The 20,371-nt window shown below is 40.2% G+C and overlaps 1 protein-coding gene across 3 annotated transcripts in view; it reads right to left on the reverse strand.

Annotated features, from left to right (window-relative positions):
• Positions 1–20,371, reverse strand: part of Src42A (Tyrosine-protein kinase Src42A) — a 163,769-nt gene that overhangs the window by 54,848 nt on the left and 88,550 nt on the right. Inside the window, exon 1 of one of the 3 annotated variants that reach the window (XM_083139361.1) lies at positions 18,748–19,809. The exons of the other annotated variants lie outside the window; for them this stretch is intronic. Within the exon in view, the coding sequence (XP_082995487.1) occupies positions 18,748–19,781 (1,034 nt within the window). The 5' untranslated portion in view covers positions 19,782–19,809. Of the gene's footprint in view, positions 1–18,747; positions 19,810–20,371 lie in introns of those variants that run through there. 3 annotated transcript variants of the gene reach the window in all.

Consider the following 20,371-nt stretch of genomic DNA (forward strand, 5'->3'; position numbering starts at 1 on the left):
CGAAATTCTCTAATTGTCCTCAAACCAGGAAAACAGCATATTGCTTCTCTCCCGTCTGATTCTGGCAGGTTGGAAATTCACCTGCTCGTCACAGAACGATTTCGAGTTAGCGTTTTCCAACACGACCTGCAGCTCTTCTGACGGAATAATTTAGCGTCTTTGCTGAACGCTCGAGAGCTCTTTGGCTCTTGTAAAGTTTTAAAGCTCGTGAATTTTTGAAGGCGAGAGGAGGAAATGCAGTGGAGTGATTGAAGAATGCAAGAAAACGCTTCGCAAACAATTAAATTGTCGCTGTGGGAGATCTACGTTGAATATCGAACTCGCAGTCAACAGTATGGTTTGAAAACAACTTGCTCCAGATCGGGGGGAACCCCCATTCATTTATTACAAAAAAGCAGAACGCCAGTTATTTTTATTTTTAATAACCCAATTAAAGCATTCGAACAGAATAGCCAAAGTGAAAAAAAAACCTATGATCGAAAAATACAGTGTAAAATACAATAACCAGGTTGTGTTCGCAAATTCTATTATTTAATCCAAAGAATAAATTGTTCCACAGTTTTCAAAATTCAAAAAATTAAAGTTTAATGTGAAAAGCCTAACAACACAAATTTATGGCTAAATTTCCCCCCTAACATTTAAAGCTCTTTCTCGATGTGTAGAAGTTAATAAATAACAGTATAGAATAGCTGTGCATTTCAGTATACTGTAAAAGAGACAGTAACAAACAAATGTGCTAGATTATTCACTCATCTGGCGAAACGAAACGTTGACCTCCGCGGGAGTGGTTAGCACTCAGGGGTTCCGGTTTCGAATCTCGGCCTGGTCGTGAATGTTTTCTGTGAGGGTCCCTTCATCAATGCCATCATATCGCTCATCCTCATTGTCGCGATTATCCAAAAGTGGAAGAAAATCGACGCTAAATAACATAATCAAGTAATCATCTGGTAAATCGAGCACAGACGTTTCCACAAGAATATAGTCATAATGAATTTGGAATAAAATTGGTTTATTTATTTTAATAATTTGTAATAATAATTAATCATAACCACGATACTAATTGTAAGCATTAGTGCTATTATTTCTACTATTCATGTTTCATAGTTGGTCTGAACCGCGCCCATCTTTACATGTCCCAGACCTTGTATCATTCGTAAAAGTGGACTTAAAACACCAAATCATTCCATTCCATTGCATCATTCGTGGTACAATGAATGCAGAACGACACTCGGATGTGATGCAGTGATATACATGTACGGAATATGGAAATCCTACATTTTACAAAGGCTAAAAAACATTCTTCACTGCGCTTGGAATATACGAGTGTAACTCAGCTATAAATTTCCCAAGGGCAGAGTCCACACCTTGCGAGGCGGGCGCAAGAAGAGGTTTAGAGAAAATAAAAAACTTTCAAAATCTGCATGCATTGGATGAATCCCGTACCCCTCAATATGCTGATGGCATAGCTAAAAGGCTTCAAAAGTGTGAAAAATGGGGAACACTGTGTTGAAAATTCAACCTCGCAGCAAAGATCACTAAAGATATTTTTAAAAAAATCAAAGCAGAGAGTGACTTATTATACATACACTGTATATAACCAGTTTTAAAAAGGCAAAACAAATTCGTGTTCCCGACTGAGCATTGGCAACTAAGTCGACTTTTAATCAAGGTGATCCGGGTTCGATTCCCGATGGGTTGATTAATTTGGCTTGTTTTACTTCGCTTTTCTGTCACTTTTGGCTAATCGCGAAGATGAGACTGAAATTGATGAAGGGACACTCATAAAGAGCATGGATGCCCAGGTCTGAATTCGAACCCGGGACAAAAATCAGTAGTTTGGATCTCATTTTAGTATCGATGGGTCCAATACCGGTTAGCCTACCTATCTATTCAAAGAATTAAGCAATTTTCTCTTAGAAGTAGAACGTCAGGTTAAGTATATCAGCGATTTTCCGGATATGGCTTTTTCTGCAATTATTCTGCCCAACGATTTTGGAGGGACATCTTAAACTTGCGAAACTTGAACTGTGACTGTTTCTCCGTTCCTTCTAGCCTCTTGCACGGCTTGCTGCACCCGAGGAATGTGGCCAGATTTTCTCCTGACCAAGACAATTGCTAGGATGTGCAAGCCTTTGTTTCGCTTTTTTCTTAAACCTCCCACTCATTTCCTTTGCCTGAGGCTTTCCCACAACACAGGGTTCGTTGTCACAACCCATTAGCGGCGGAACAGGGTATTTGCGCCGGGATGTGTGTAATTTACAAAGCGGAAATCAATTACACTCCTTTCATTGATTGTCCGTACGAAAACAATTCGCACACGGTTAGGAGAGGTATAATGAATGTGTATCAGAACCACCTTATGCAACATGGTATTGAAGAATGTGAATCAATTAGACGAAAAAAAATCTCGAAATTCAGGCTGTAGTCCATTCTTTATAATTCTACACGTTTAAGAATCTTAAGAACTATTATTGAACATTTACACATGAAAGGCCTAACCTTACGTGGAGGTGACACCTACAGTATATGTGTCGGACATTTATTGATTAGCAGTTTTTATTCTAGAAGTGATGGAAAAGATTTTTTATTTTTATTTTTGTTATTTCGCGTCGCTTCTTTTCTGCCACTTTTGGCTATTCGCGACGATGAGGATGAGTGATATGAAATTGGGGGATACTTATAAAGAACACCCATGTCCAGGCAGGGACCCCTGGGGTTGTAGCTAACCACTCCGCCACGTAGGTCGGCAAATGATCGATTGATTGATTTGCTTTTTTTTACTTAGCTTTTTGTGTCACTTTTGGCTAATTTGCGAAGCTGGGGATGAGTGATGATATGATGAATGGACACTCACAAACATCCATACCCAGGCCAGGATTCGAACCCGGGACCGTTGGCGTCGTAGTGCGATGTGCTAACCACTCCGCCACGGAGGCCGGCAAATGAGGAGGAACAGTGTGCAGAATTCGAGATTTCTACCTTGGCGGGAAATTTCGAAAAATTCCCGTTCCCCAAATATCCCGGCTTCATCTGGAAATTGTGAATTATTCGTCGGAATTAAAAAAAAAAAAATTACGTTCCTATCCCGTCACACACAGCCCTAGTATTTTTAATTACGAAAAGTAAATTTTAAGACACAGTTTTATAACTTCATATTGTGATACTTTTGATTAGTGTGTCCCAATGGTTTATATTCGTTAACCAATTGAATAAACTTTTTAATGTCCACTATTTTCACCCAAACGCCGCAAGAAATCAAGCGCAATCATTTGGGTGGTAGGTGACACACGGCCGTCCACGACAGAGTAGTTAGGTGCCAGTGTGAACGCTCACATTACATTTATTTATATTGTGTTCTTCGTTCTGCTGAAACCGGACCCAAATGTGACCATACTCTATCTCGTTGTAGATTTCATTTGATTTGCTTTATTTTACATCGCTTTATGTGCCACTTTTGGCTAATTTGCGAATATGGGGATGAATGAAGAGCGATGACATGATTAAATTGATGAATTGACTCACAAACATCCGTGCCCAGGCCGGGATTCGAACCCGGGACCCCTGGTGTCGTAGCGCGATGTGCTAACCACTCCGCCACGGGAGCAGGCTATCTATCTCGCTGTAGAATAATTCAATCAAAAAGACTTTGGTGGGCAGGCCATGTGGCGCGTATGTGAGAAAGAAGATTTTACAGGATTCTTGTTGGGAAACCTGATGGTAAGAGACCTATAGGAAGGCCAAGACGAAGATGGAGGGATAACGCTGAGATGAACCTAAAGGAAATCGGTAAGGATGGAAAAGATTGAATTGGTCTTCCGCAGGATAGGGACACATGGAAGGCATGTGTTGCTGCAGCCATAAACCTTCGGGTTTAAGAAGGCCAGAGAGTAAGTAGCGTGACGCTCGCAGTGCCAAGATCAAAGTGTGGCAGAACTCGACTGTCTAGTTCGTGAGGAGGAAGTTGGAGCAAGGGAGTAAGACGGGAGCTCAACATCCTCACGAAGAGTTTACATCCGGAACTGTCACATAATACAAGGAAGCAACTGGTGCTCCATAAAATTTCCTCCTCCTCACTGCAAAAAACGCATATGACGCACAGGCTTGTGTTTAAAGAAGAGGAGCATCCGCGGCTTTGCATTCTTAATGATCCATCAAGGGGTCTCCTGACGCAGTTCTGCCGAACTACAGAAGTCAGATTCTCAATGTGATCACCGGACCGGGTATTGTACTCGTACAGTCACGGACACTTCTGGGTTGTAACAATTCCATTGTAAGTTAAAAAGTAATCGCCACAACCCAGAAGTGTCCGTGACTGTACAGGCTGAAAATGTATGAACCTACACGATTTCTACGCAACTAAGAAAATTAACTGAAGCTATTCTGTTCCCCTTAGCAATGATGTATCTTCCAGACAGTGCTGAACAACTACCTGTCGTTCAAAAGATGAAGCCATTGAAGAGTAAAGATTCGTGTCGCAAAATATAAACGGAGATAAATTGAAAGCCATTAATATGACAGTATTTGTAGTTAAATTATATTTTTGTTATTTAGCGTCGCTTTTCTGCCACTTTGGTTAATCGCGGCGATGAATGAAAAAATTACTTTTGGAAAGCAAAATCGGAACAGTCAAGAAGTATATGCCGAACACTTAAAATGGCATTACAGACGGACACATCGCTCTTGTACAATCAAGAAATCTAGCAGAAGGCATGCATGTACTGTCGTATTACGGGCTATCCACATATTGTTTTATACGTCACGTTCATATTTCACTGTACAGATTTCCTAGAAATCCTCCATCAAATCTGTACTACCCGGATATCCGAGTTTTGTGGCCATCTCGAGTGCAAACACATTTTCCCGCATAATAATGTTGCCCCCTCAAAAAATACTCCTTCAGCTTGGAATTTTCGTGTTCCTGCAATGTCCTTATAGTAATTTACAAAAATTACTGTGACTGTAATGAAATTATTCGTGTGAATATATAATTTAACTTTCATTTTCCCCGGGAGGGAGGGAGTCTTGCCACCCCTTCCAGACGTCCAGGGGAAAACACTTTTCAATCAGCTATATATGCACGTTCTATCATGCGAGACATTACGCTTTTGCCCTCTGGCATGCAACTGACTTATCAATTTATGACCTGAGCTCAACAAAAACTGAAGTACGCAAGATTTACACAATGAGAATCCAAGACATGCAAGAAGTGAATTTTTAAACTTCCCCCCGTGCTACATACATAATACCTACTCAAATAGCCGCCCCGACCTTAGCACATTTTTGACCTGTTGTCGATCACGAAACTAGAGCAGGTCAAATCAATACTCACCATCTGGGTCACCCTGTTATTTACGGCTAGATACAGCTACCTTCCATTGCAAGATACTTACCTAGAAAGAGAGAAAAAAGAATATTATTCTTTTGAATAATCACACACCGCATCATGCTTAACTTATTACATTAGCATATTGTACTTGATTTATATTACAAATTGCAATCTCAAATTTTCCACTATCATGTTGGGTGTTATTACAATAAGTGTAGTGTAAAACTGTGCACATACGCAAATATTTTACAAGTAACTGTAATTATGATAAAGAGGATATACCGCATTGCTACTATTTCACAATGGACCGTTCAGTACTTATGGGTTAAGTTGTCAATAGCAACAGCATCAATGAGAGATACGCCTAAGAAAGCTATTAATTTGCTTATTGCAAGTGAAAGATACGTTCCCCAAATCTCCACATATTGGCCATTCATCTCACAACTAAAGTGTAATCCATAATAACTAACATTGTAGATAAAATACGCAAAACAAAGCTTTTTCTACACATTTAGAATGGTACTCAGTATAACATACCGAAGTCTTCAACAATCAGAATTATTTTTGGACTCCATATTGGAAAATAGAAGGACAAATATGTACATTACCGCTGCCGATATGGAGGAAAAAGTTTCAAACAAAAACGGTTCCACTTGACGAAATGGAGTTTCTTTTGTTCCCAAGAACAAAGTTCATGTTTAGCTTCTTTCAGATCTTTCCACAATAGCGTGACCCGATTATACCAAATTGTTGGAGTGCAAGATTTAGTCACGTGGCAGGTACTGCATGCATAGTATGAGAATACAATAAATTTTGGGAATTAAGTCAGGTAAGTGATTGGCTGATTGATTTGCTTTATTTTTGAAAGTCTTGCATACCGGAACAAGAGGTATTATCCTGTTTTGATTGATACTGATTATTTCGACATCAGAGAGCAACTGGCCACCATACGCTGTAGCACATTAAAATTACACAGCTAGATAGCTGTCACAAAATGAAAATTATGCCACTGAATGAAAAAAGTTAAAACAAATGGAAAATAACAGCACGTGATCGTTAAAATAAATTTTCCAAACTTTATTAAAATCACTCGTCAAAAGGAAGCATTAGGACCATGTAGTAACAAAGATCTTAATTTTATTTATATTCTTTAATTTAATTACGGTCTACGTTGTCTTATTAAAAAAAATAACGAATATCTGAGCGATAGTATACATATATATGGTAGAACAACAAAGCAGCTACGAGTAGAAAACGAAAAATTACATGCATCTGTCAAAAACTGAGGGCCGAAAAGAACAGCTCCACTTGAATGTACTGTTATGTGCATCGGTTGGCAACATTCCACCGAAGGCCACAGGCGAGAAGCTGATTTCAAAACTAGATGTTTGCCTAGTCAACATCTCTTGCCAAGTTTATCTACCGCTCCAAGTTTCCGTCTTTCAAATCGTCTCTTTTCGGTACGGTATGTCTCTCCGAATCCCTCCCCCATTCTCAAGTTATTTGACTATATCAATCAGCTCTACCACGTGAAAGGGAATTCAATATCAAGGCTGGTATGGAGTTCCTTTGCCAAAGTATGAAAAACACTTTTGCCCTATTTTACGTAGGATTCTCGATACTCAACTCAAACTTCGACAACATTAGCATGCCCAGGAATTTTGCTAGGATGGGTATGACCGTGAGGAGGTTGTGTTTCTGCGTCTTCTTTATGTTTAGTAGTTAGCCCCCATATCTTGCAATGTTTTTCTGAACTGGGCTTTTTATTTATGTATAGATGGGACAGCCTCACCAACCCCATACCCTGAGTCACTGGCAACGAAGTTGGTATTTGTAAAGTTCGCACGCAAGTCCAGTCGTCAAAGTTTGTTGGCAATGCTCTGTTCGAAGTTATCCATACTAAGAACTAATAATGTCTATGTATAAAATATTTTGAAATTGCTATAAATCGACATTACTAGAGTGTTATTGTAATTGTTGTTGTTGTTATCGTCACTGCAAATTTCACACTTGTCAAAGGAAAATTGCTCCCTCAGATTCTGAGCATATAGAGTGAGCGCACGAGAAAGAATCTTCGGCCAGAAGCCATCGCGCATCTTCTCCTCCATCCATCCAACTCGGGCCATAAGGAAGCCTGCTCCATTGTACAGTGGGATCCATGAGTATTACCGTGCAAATTGTCCATCAGCATGTTCGTGCACTTCATTTGATCCAATAAGAGCTTCCGGAATTAAAAGAAAACTCAAAACAAGCTGTTGACAACTTCTGCACCAGCGTACATAAACATCCATCGCTTAGAAACACACAGGATGTAAGAGAAAAATTAATGAAAATAGTCATGGACAATTTGTACGGTAATACTCATGGATCCCACTGTACCCGTCCCCTCCCGCGCGAGTACCATGCACTGGATAAGCGGTTCTGGTGCAAGCTCTTAATCGTAATTAATAAGAATTAGATTAAGGAAAGCTATGAGGCCAAATGTGAAACACAAATGGACGTTCCAAGTCGCAGTTTCAATGTGGAAATAGGAAAACCAAAATATTAATCATACATCTAAGAGGAAGACATCTACGAAAACAACAAATGTTGTTTATAAATAAGGTGTGGATTCTATTGTAGCAAAAAGAAGCGAAAAATGTACATAAATATGTGAGGAAAATCACTGAAATATACGTATATTAAAATGTAATAACATTTTTCGTAGTTTTCGGTAATAAAATGATTATAATTTGTTTTAATAAGTCATTTTGGAACAATTACATTGTAATGTGCTAAATAACATTGTAAAATTCATGATCGTGAAAATTTAAAAAAATGAATGACAACAATTCTGGATACAGTTCAGTAGGAGTGCGGAACCAGTGTTCACTTCCATAGATGGATCTGAACTTCTACAATACACAAAAATATTTTTATGAATGAAAAATGTGGCAGCAGTGAAGGAAAAAGTAGACTCATATGTAACACGAAATTCACGTGTATCATTCCTAACGTTGCAATTCACCGAAGTTGTCATCTTTCCTTGGTTGCATACAAAGTAGAAAAAAAGTGCACAAATCAGGGCTCTATTTATAACTAACACCGCAGGATACTTTCAATATCCGTGTTGAAAGCCATTAAGACCGGCATGCGAAGCACATACGCACAAAAGGAAAGTGACACTAGGAAAAGAAGGAAAGAAAATATCATGCAAGGATTCGAATATTCCAAGAAATGAAGAAAGTTCCATCACCGCCGACGACAAGTGCGATTTTATGGTTCTTCCTCATTAGACGTTTGCACTACAGGACAAGTTATGTTTCGCTTACCTTCCCTTGCTCTGAGGTTGCTATTACTAAGATTTAAGGTTTCACAATGAGCAACGCACTCCGAATCTCAGACAGGAGAAAGTCAGCTCAAGGCGTAAGTGACGTAAAAAAAGAAGCACTGGCGTCAAACTAGAAACTAACCTTATTTCTGAGTTATTTTTAGATGGACATTTTTTATTTCTGCACGATTTTATATTATACGTATAAAATGAACCGGACATCGCAACAACTTTTTCTCCTAATCATAAATCCACCAGACACGCATATCCAGAGCAATAATATAAATATAATATTTTTATTATGATGATTTTAATAGGACTACAATTAAACCATACAGTATTTCTTTTAAACAATATTAATGTAAAGTAATGACCCTGTATGGTAAAAAGTAAACTATTTCCAATAAAAGATAGATGAATTCTAAAGTACATGAATGCACAGAATGTTATTTTGTAGCAAAGTTAAAACATGTTTTCAGATGAGAAAAGGAGGTGTACGGGATAACCCTTACCGAAGAAAGACACCCAAATGTCAACTTTCATTCCACGTAGTACACTCTGGTAAAGGCAATATTGAGGTCCTGGCCTCTAAACTCTCAGGCAGTATAATCACAGATAAACGTATTAGCTGTGAGGCTCATGTGTCGCCCCTGCACAGGGTGCCTCAAAAGTAATAGCGCAAAATGGCGTAAAATGGCACGTGAAAGTACACGATAATAGAAGCAACAAAGTCTCAGTAAACATGGGTCTGCACACGAGCCGTTGTTGAGATAATTGCGAATGTGTGGTTACAAGCCGCTACTGGCTTCATTGTTTGTAAACGTCGTCCTAGTTCGTAAAATGCTTCCGTACACCCCCGGTCCATTTCGGAATTGGTCACAAGCATGTACAATTCTCCGTACGGATTGTATCCATCCTGTTTGATTGCAACGTCACCTCTCGGGAATGTTCTGCTTTGCAAACAAAGAGCAAACCTCGGAACGCAAGGAGTAAAGCACTCTGTGTTTACAAAATGCAATCAATGACGGCTTGTAACCACACATTCGCAATTATCTCGAAAACGGCTCGTTTGCAGACCCATGTTTACTGAGACTTTGTTGCTTCTATTATCGTGTACTTTCACCTGTGTCAGTTTGCGCTATTACTTATGAGACACCCTGTATATTTGTGATTGTCCCTTCATTCATCCCATCTTATCACCATTCATCCTCATCTTCGCGATTAACCAATAGTGGAAGGAAAACGAAGTAAAATTAACTAAATCAATCAGATGAGAAAAGATTCATTACAGTCTCAAAACATTGTTGCGTAGCACAAAAACCTAAGAATCAAATTATTAAAGACATTAACGGAACACCTTCGCTCCAAAATAAGCTGGTAAATTGGAAAACTGACATTAAAGAGAGCGGGGGTAAGGGAGGAAGATATTTAAGATATTTATGTCTTAGGCATAGTGAGCTTTATAAGTAACAAACTTCCAACCTTAAGGCGCGACTGGATCTTTGGCAGCCGAATGGGCGAATTTTTAAATTTTTTTCCCTCTATTCGAAAAACCGCTGTGATATTCCAAAATATGAAAAATCACTTAGAATTCTTTCTAGAGCATTGACATGAATTTCCATGTAGTTTTCTTTCACTATTGTCTAGATATTATCAAAAGTTTAGCGATTATGTAAGTCTATTAAACTTTTGATATCATCTAGACAACAGTGAAAGAAAACTACACGAAAATTCACGTCAATGCTCTAGAAGCAATTCTAAGCGTATATCATTTTTCATATTTTGAAATATTCAAGAGATTTTTCTAATGGAGGAAAATTTTTTAAAAAATCGCCCATTCGGCTGCCAGAAAGCCCTTTCTGATCCCCTCGGCAAATATTCACTCAGTTTACATTTATTGCAAACGAATTGAGAGAAATGTACACACATATTTTTCTTTTTTTAAAAATTAAGATGTTTCTGTACAGCACGTATCCGTGTAGGATCTCAACGAACTTACACATCAGAGGTTGATTACAACGTAATACTGTCTGAGAAAAAAAAAACGGAAAATTTAATACGTTCAGGAGGCTCATTTTTTAGTAACTGTAATTGCCATACTGTTGTAGGTTCTATATAATGCCGAACATGCATACATACATAGATTTTGTCAATCTTCGCTCTCACCTTTAACTAAAAATAATATAAATTAACGAATGTGAAAGAAAAAAATACTTTGTATTCGGCCAATTCAAGTACCAATGACTCTAACCAATTGGAAGCAAAATATCACATAAGGAAATCTTTGGTGGCCGAAATTTTTACCTCATCACACGAATAACAATGACATCCACTTTATCGGCACATCTCAGAGATAAGTATAGACTATATTACGATTAGGTACAGATATGTATAAATCAAACAACAAATTTAAGTACTGTGAATACAGACACCCACATCGAAACCCGCAGCTTCTCGGCACTAAGAATGACACATTTTAGCACGCGAATCACATCCTTGTCCACAGAACCTCCCAATCGCCATCCGTGAGTTCTCCTACGCTATATTGTTTGTTAATGAGTCGGCGGCACGGATTTTGACCTCATATCATGGCGAAGGTCAAATACATCCAAGGCAGTCATAAGAACAAAACGTCACCTCCTTAATCAGGCGGTACCACTGGCGAAATAGACTACTTGCTCAGCTCGACTAAAGCAGGAGGTATTTCTGCAAATCACTTGCATGCAATAAGCTTGCAGTCACATTGAGTGTATCTGTCGAGTAGTTTACAGGTTTCTTCCCCAGGTTTAGAAATTAGGTATACAAAAAATATCACGGTGACATTAATCTAAATAAGAAGGCACTGAAGTGTCAGCCTCACTTCTGCGTAGTGTCTAGATTCACAGCCAATATAATCATTCTCTGTAGGGTTTGTGTTGAGTTGTCCACATGTTTGTGATTGTCCCTTCATTACTTTCAGTTTATCACCATTCATCCTCATCTTCGCGATTACCCGTAAGTAGCAGAAAAGCGAACTAAATTAATTAATCGATTACTTGCAAGTTTTATCGTCATACGCACAGCAACCACTTAAGTTTCAATGTCTAAATACGTGTGCAGTAAGACGTTGAAGACCAGCAATCAGAAGTGCAATATCAAACTAACATATTTGGTAATTTTGTTATTCTCCGTCGCTTTTATGATTTTCTGAAGTTGAAGATGAATAATGATTATATGCAACAAATTATATCCATCCCTACACTAGGACTTGAGCCCGTCACTTGGTCGAGAGTTCAACCCTTAACGAGCTCGGCTTGGCCATCGAGCATAATGGAAACAAACATGTACTGAACTCCAAAGAAGTTTTGGCCCAAAACATCAATATGACATCTTTCCTCATCAACAATGACCATTCACATCCGATGGTACAATCATCAATTATGGGATAAAAGATCGAACGTCAGCCTTACTTGGGAAAGTTCTTCGAATGCAAAGTATTTCTTCACAAAAGGGAATGCCGGATGCGCGACCAATTCCGAAATACCCCCAACATTCCTAGGTCACAGAATTTCCAACAGCTGGATACGCGAACATAACCGAATTCCAACGCAAACGCCGTAAATTGCGCAATGACCCGGCGAGAATTTTAAAACCATCCGCTTCAGCAAGTGGTGTTACACAACTACCGCGTCTAGCCCATTGAGCCAGAACTTCCTAGAAGAAATTCCAGCTGATAACAGCGCGACAAGGATGTGGAGTGGCTCCACACAGATACTCCATTATCTGAAAAAAGCCCTAGAGACGACCAGACGAATGAGTTTTTAATGTGAAGAGGAAACACATTTTCTGTGCCTCAACTGAATGGAACGAGACGTGACAACAGTATCTACTTCAGCATGTAGGCAGACCATACCTTAGAATGTCTTTGTTGATCCAATCCAGTTTTCAAAACTAACACCGATATTTTGAAGATGCATCATTCACAGAAGTGTAAGAGATCTGTATTTATTTTCGGTATTCAGAGAATTCGTCTACAGAAATATTATTCGCCTTCTTGTAGAGTGTGGTATCGGAGACAACTTGAGGAACCGCGTCAAATGTTGTAGACACCTTACTATGTGATGGTTGAGAGCAACAGAGCACTTTAATCACACCGTGTTATTTAATTTGCTTCTTTGTTGTAAAATATCGCACTGTGTAGGCTAGAAAAAGCAGAAACTTTGTCGTTGACAGATGCTCTTAAACCACTGGGATATAAAACAATGATATGTATGGGTCTGAGCCTCCCCGATGGCGTAGTGATAACATCGTCGCATTGTAATCAAAGAGTCCTGGGTTCGATATCCCGTGGTGGCACGTTGCACAGTGGTTCGGACCCCACTTTAAACTGTAGGTTCAGTCCCTAGTAGGACAACCACAAACACACAACCACAGCACACAACACGAGCACCACGAAAGATTATACTGGCCGCGAGTCCAGACGCCAGAGCCTCGCTAGTCTGCAAAATGAGGGCCAAGCTGTACTACGTGGAAGGGAGGCTGACGCTTGGGTGTGTTTTGGAAAGAGTCACCCATGGCTGGGACATGTGGAGTGAATGGTAGAGAACTTGGTACCTAAAATATTACAACAAGGAAGTACGAGGGTGTTTCCAAAATAAGAGGGATGGATAACGTAGTTAACGATTTGAAGGAAAGCAAGTTTCATTGCGGACCGTAGCGCCTGATACAGAGGGGATGGAAGTATACACGTAAAATTTTAAGAACTTTATCACATTTCACCAAATTAAACAACTCTTCAAGGCCAAGACTACGACACAGGAAAAAGCACACACCCTTTCTATTACACAAAATTCTCTTAAAAGCACTTGACCAGTAATGAAAGAAAACACGTGCATCTATTCTGCACAACAAATAAGTAACGTAGTAAAACATGACTTTGGGAATTTGAACGAACAACCTTAAAAAGCCAGACCGCATTAATGACAAACGTTTGCCTGTACAGAAGAAAAAAAATCGCACTGGACTAGACTACAAATGACAAAGCTAAATGTAAAACATTTAATTTAAAATGGCACTTCCCGAAGTTTTAGAATTATTTTAACCTATCCCCAGGGGTTCCTGAAATGCCATCAACCTCCGAACCTTTACCTTTCACGAGTTTGATACCGACTTAACCATGAGATCGAGTATAATTACCTGGAAAGTAGCACGAATTTAGAAAATATGCGTTAATTGCTGTTCTTGGTCTACAAGTAATTCCGAAAATCCGCTCGCAGCTGTGTAGGAAAGGGGAAAATGACGGAAAACCACTAACAAATTCAGTAATGGCAATGACACGAAAATGTACTCGTCCTTGCTTTGTGCCGATGCTTGCTGAACGTCAAGCAAGCGATTTCCTTCTGTCGCCTCGCATTATAATTATAGTGAATGTGAATCTATAAATCACCCGACCGGTGTACCCGGTACCCTGACGTAATCCAAGGTTGACGGCAAGGAGAAAGTCTGGCGTGAAATTCGGTTTCCGTTCCTTATTTCGACAACCGAATTTGGTACAGATATCCCGATTCTGCACCACCTACCTACCGGGTACACTACAAAAAATAAAAAAGTTTCAAATTGCAAATTTGAGTTACGACAAGCTATGTAGATTAGCGCAGTCCTATTCAGTATTTCCGGATTTTTGGCAGTTAATTCGAATCTGTACATATTCGCAATAAACGAATGTTTCTTGATCGGTAAGACTTTCACGATAAAATATCAATTATTCCACTCACAGATTAATTTTCCAGAATGTTTACTTTGCAACCAAAACAATCCTGTTAACAACAAAAAGTTCACGATGAAGAAATACACATAATTTTAGCCTATTTCGCATTCATGAGTTTAGCATGAGCACAAAACAGTAATTCACATTAATAATAAAGATAATTTGAAATTATTACTGAACCTACTTCCTTCTACTTCTTTTTAATTTTGACCATTTATATGTATACTGTTACGCTTGTTAATGTAGTTTAAATGTCTGTAATTATTCTAATTAATGTACGAACGTTATCGAGGTTTGTGTGGTTCCCTTGTTTGTTAATATATTTGATGTGGAGTACCAACCGTATAATTAATGTTATGAGCGCTCAATTTCAGAAAATTTTGTTAACAATGGCGGCGATTAGGGAGAGAGTGGGGAGAGCAGTTGCCCCCGCACTGTCCTTGTCCCCCTCCCCCCTGTTTTGGTACAAAAATCGCCGCTAATGTCTGCAAACGTAACCTCACCGTAACTAATTATAATACTAGTACTACCAACAGCATCTCGAGAGCCGCTGTGGTCCAGCCTGACTGGTACACCAAGGGTTTTAGGTTCGATTGGGGAGGGTGATTTCAGGTGGCAATTCTTCATGCAATGATGCTGTACGAAGCGACTCTGGGGTTTACCAAGATTCTACTACATGAGTACCTGGGGGAAGGAGGTAAGGGCGACCAGAGCGTGGTGCTGATCACTCCCCATATGCCTTCACGGCATATTGCAAGGTGCACACGGTAGCTTCACCTTTTTGCTACCAGTATCTTAATTTATGTTTCTAACATCACAAAATATATCGCGTTTATATATGCGAACAACTAACTTGGTTACTAAATAAGTGTCTACTCCCACGTCATGAAAATACGATGCCACCACATTCCATAACAAAAGGCAAAGAGTTAAAGATACGAGTGTGTTGCAAACGATGAGGATGAGTGGCACTATGATGAAATTGAACTCACAAAGAACACCCATGCCCAGGCTGGGATTCGAACCCAGGACCCACGGCGTCAGCACGCTGTGCTAACCACTCCACCACGAAGGAATGCACCTGAATCACTCGGGGGGGTAAAGGCGGTCAGGGGCGTGATGCCACAACACTCCGTAACTCGATAATAAATACAAGAAGGTGAACAGTTTTGAAAATTCAAAATAGCCATTACTGGACGACTGTTTATTGTGCCACGTGCCCTCGATTTATTTCACGAATTGTGCACAATTCTTTATTGATGGAAACAAATCATTGAAGGAGGGTATGTGCCCGAAGGTACAAGCGTGAAATAAAGAGAAACCTCCTTGAACCTCCAGAATTGGAACCCTCGAAATTAATAGGCACACATCTAGGGCAGTATGGCAAAGAATCAGAAATAACGATCAATATTCAAATTTTGGCAGTGTCTGCTGTAACCGGTATTCAACAATGCTTCGTTCCCACCCTCATCGTGATTTACATTACATCCATATCCATCGCCTCAAGAAATTTAGCGAGATAGCAAGCCGTGGCACACTGGATACGAGTGGAAGCTAAAGGACCACAATTATGCAGTGATACGCATATAAATCTACGTATCTGGCTATCTGATTATACGTCGTCCTCCCCAGACTAAAAATTACACGTTGGACCGATCTGCATGCAGAAGCAAAAACACAACTCCTGGTTTCCGGCGCTATGGTTATTGCTAGTTCACGAAAGCATCCGGATGCTATTAAAAGAAAAACAAGGCAGGTCGGCCGACGTGACGACTCGAAATTAAAAATCAGCTTGTTTCCAAGACGTTCCTCGATCGTTTCCTTCTCGTCTCATGGTCCACTTTCTTAGGCGGAGGAAAAAAAAAAGTGTGCGTTGACTTTTCACACGAAATAATAATCAAATACTAAACAAGGACTACCAAGATTAAACGCACGCTAATAGCAGTTATTTATGGATCTTTGCATGCTTAATATGTAGAGCATTGGCCTCTTTTTCAAATACAGTTAAATTGTGGCAGTCCTTTTGGTCTCAAAGTAAGGTGGATGGCTGTAATAGGGACAACCTGGATTGGATCCCACAACAGCCGGGGACATTATTAGGCTGCTTATTGAAATCTGCTTTAGGCAAGGGGGATGGGAGTAAATAGTGACTTATTCAATCGCCACCCGTGAATGTCAAGTTCTGAAATGGTTGTAGGTCCATTTTCAAAAGCAAGTAATAACTAAAGCTTCTATTTATTTTACTTCTATAGGTTGCATATGTCAATGGGGGTGTGGGGGAGGGGGAGCTGATAGAATATCGTACTTGAAGGAAAGAGTCTTCAGCCGACTCGGTGGTTGAGAGCGTTAAGTGGTCGACTTTCGGTCTTGCCACCGAAGTCACAGGGTTCAAATCCCGGCCTGTGTGTTATCTGCGAGTGTCATCAATTTTATCACTCGTCCCTCTCGTCGCGATTAGCTAAAAATGGAAGAAAAGCGACGCTAAATATAAAAAAAATACAAAAAAGAGTTTCTCATTTGGGACTCTGTTTTCGTATAGTTGAATTCTAAGTTTGCAGCGGAAGCCATCAATAGAAGGCTGACAATTCTCTCCCGTGCAAATCTACGTTTGATTCGTTACATAAGCTTGGCGCCAACTTCTGATCAGTAAACGTTCACCTAACGCAGGAGGCATATTGGATTCCACCCATCGTATTTCTCCAGTAAATTAAAAACGTTACATAAGTAAAATAAGATATTATTAGGAAATAAACGGAGTTATATGCATCTAATAGATTTGGTATTAGTGAGACACACATCAATCGGAAAATGAAACTGTGTAAAGATCATTACAAGCAGGCGATAATTAACAAAGTCGTTCTATATGTAAGTCCTTGCTGGACAACTATGTGTAAACAGTACGTTAAGATTTCTACTTGTGCAACATTTTCGATGCCTTTAAAGCTTCTAGTGCAATAAAATACAGCTGGAAGAAAAGAAATACAGGCTTTCGCCCATCCCAGGTACTTCTGTCTCCCAATCTGTTAAATAATAATTACGTAATTACCTTCTTTCCTTAACAATGCTTCGCTTACAAATCACAAATTCAACCGCTCAAGTTGCAAGTAATTCTGTTGAAATCTTGGTTGCAAGAAAGTAAAAAATACCAGTTATAATTAATAATAATAATAATGCAAGCCGACTGCATGCGTTTCAATGCACATAAATCATAGGGAATCTACAGAATGACACATTCAGAACGATGAGCCTACGAGTATGTTAATGGAGTGAAAGAGATTTTGTATTGCGAAACACGCATGACGCGCTTACAATAACTAAGCTAGTCTCGTCTATCGTAACGTGCTACTGTGCTAAATGTCCTAGGTTCGAATTATATGTAAGACACTTATGTTTCATTGTCCTTGTCTAGTAATCTAATTCAACAATGCACCTCTCTTGTCTCTATTAACCTAGAATTGTAGAATAAATCAAGTAAAATAACTAAATATACAAATACCAGCATGATGTCAAGTAATTCGAATGAATTTGAATTTGAATTAAATATTTTGGGTGCGTCACCACTTAGGCAATTTGCACCCGTCACGTTATACGGGGTCCAGACCCTTACCATAACTAAAATAACGTAACCGTAATGCCGTACGACAACTAAAATCTTAAAATATTCTGACTTCGGTTAAAAGCTGGGCACTCAGCACACACAAGGACAAAACACAGGACAACACACACAGAGTCCTACGAAGATTATACTGGCCGTAAGTCCAGACGCCAGAGCCTCGTTAGTCTGCAAATGCAGTCCAGGGTGTACTACGTGGAAGTGAGGTTGTCAATTGGGTGAACTACGTGAAAAGGTCACCCCTCAGACCCCTAATTCCCATGAAAAACTAGTACTGAAGCTATTGCTTACTAAAAAATTAAACGTTACGAGTGGATAATTAGAAATATATCGTGAAATATTTACCTACGCACTAATCTTAATAGGAAAAAGTAAATTGAGATATAGGTCGACTCGAACTTCATGTGAGCTTCCACAAGCAAAGTACAGTCTTCCGATGGTGTAGTGGTAACGTTATTTCCTTGTAATCAAGGTTCGATAGCCGGTGGAGGCACATAGTGGTTCGGATCTAGTCCGGTGTAGATCTAGTCCGGATTCGCCTATCTATCCATAAAACGGACTTAAAACAACAACTCAACAAGAAACCATGAGCAAAGTACCAAATTGCCGTTTTCTGTCAAGAGTGCATTACTTAGATGGGACAATGCATTAGTCAAACAAAAATACCAAGTACGGATTTAGAAACAATTGAAAACTTCACTAAGGGAATCTGTAAAAGCAATATCAAAATACTCGAAATAAAGTATACTCACTGGAAAGCCGATAAAATACAGTAAGAGCTGCTAGAACCGCTGCTTAGCTTCCTGGTGTGAGTAGGTTCTTTTACGTCCTCCTGCGTGTGTTGTTTTAGGTATCTTTGTTGTTGCAACGACAACTTGCGGTGACGCGGTTGTTGGTCCACTTGCTGGCGATGGTCCAGCTGGAGAGAGAATTTTCTCAAACGTATAGGTTTCCTTCTTGTAAACGGTTCATGAGTGTATACGCGCAGGTCATCGTCACCCGACGAGTTTACCACACAATTACTACTATTATTATTACTACCACTACACAAAGTAGGTTCTTGTTTCTGTTCCCTATTACATAGCCTTCCTTGTTCACTGTCTTCTATATTTTTCGTAGAGGATTCTTCTGGTTGGGGAGATCGGCTAACGTGTTCTTGCCGATCTTTCGGTGTTTGGGACACATTGTGATCATTGTCTACAAGATTACTTGTCTGTAATTGTCTTTCTCGCAACAAAAGCTGCAATTCTTGCCTCTGGCGCAGGTCGTATTCTTTTGGGGAGTTGCTACACAGCTGCTCGCTTGACACCAGTGCTTTTTCTTCGCTGTCCGTTAATTTAGCTGGAAGTTGCGTTGACCCGTCGTTGAGTACCACTTGACTACCCGCCACGTGACTGCCGCACACCGTGTGCTGAAATATTAACTGTTCTCGAGGACTAGTTTCTAACGAGACACCTTTTAAGCCGTCGTTTATCTGCGTTAATAACTGTTCACTCGGATTATTTCGCGGAGACTCCTGGCACTTTGAGAGAGCTTCTTCTTCGCTGGAATGCGTCCGGAGCTTCTGCTGGAGGAACAGCAACTCCTGCTGCTGCTGGAGCGAGATAGGCTGCTGGTCCTGGATGCCCTCCCGAAGAACAAGCCTCTGGGACGTCACCAACGCCAAGAACTCGCTGACGGCATCCCAGTGGGCTTTGGTCAGATTCCCGAAGAGTTTGATGGACGATAGCCGAAGGGGCACCCACTGGCCGTCTCGCAAGCACCACACCAAAGAACCCGCAACCATCGCGGTCCGCAGACACCAACTGAGAGATCGCTTCGACGGTAACCACGGCAACGTCCTCTTTTTGCTCTCTTCTCCCGGAGCGATGGACTTCCCAGAAGAAATACGTAAGTGCCGGCCGCTGCCGAACAAGACATCGACCACGAAGTAGGTTAGGTAACGTTGCACTGTCGCCAAGGTGTCGGCAACCGTTCTGCCATAATGGTAGGTAGCAGTGGTCTTGAAATGGAGAAAGAGGGAGGCGGCAGAGGGGGGCGATGCCCACGGGAGGAAGGAGAAGGGGGACATGGCTGCGAAACAGAGAAGTCGCACTGATTTATTTGTTATTTTTCGAGCGACGATACAGGGATCCTCTCGGCTACCGTTGGCCCAGTTTCCTCATAGGATAACCTCCAGCCACTGTTATAATTACTTAACTTGTGATTCCCTTACTATTGCTAAAACGGTCCAGATAGGTCAATTACAAGGTTGCCGTCGCAGGTGTACACAGGGAAGCCAAGGATCTTTCTACCACGTGAGATTCACGTGACGTGACGTACTCCCTAGAAGGCGGATGAGAGTTTCTAGAAACTTTAGGATCTTTGAGGAACTCG

This window comes from Lepisma saccharinum, chromosome 17 (assembly GCF_977018435.1).
Source record: "Lepisma saccharinum chromosome 17, izLepSacc3.1, whole genome shotgun sequence".
NCBI classification, from domain to species: Eukaryota; Metazoa; Arthropoda; class Insecta; order Zygentoma; family Lepismatidae; genus Lepisma; species Lepisma saccharinum.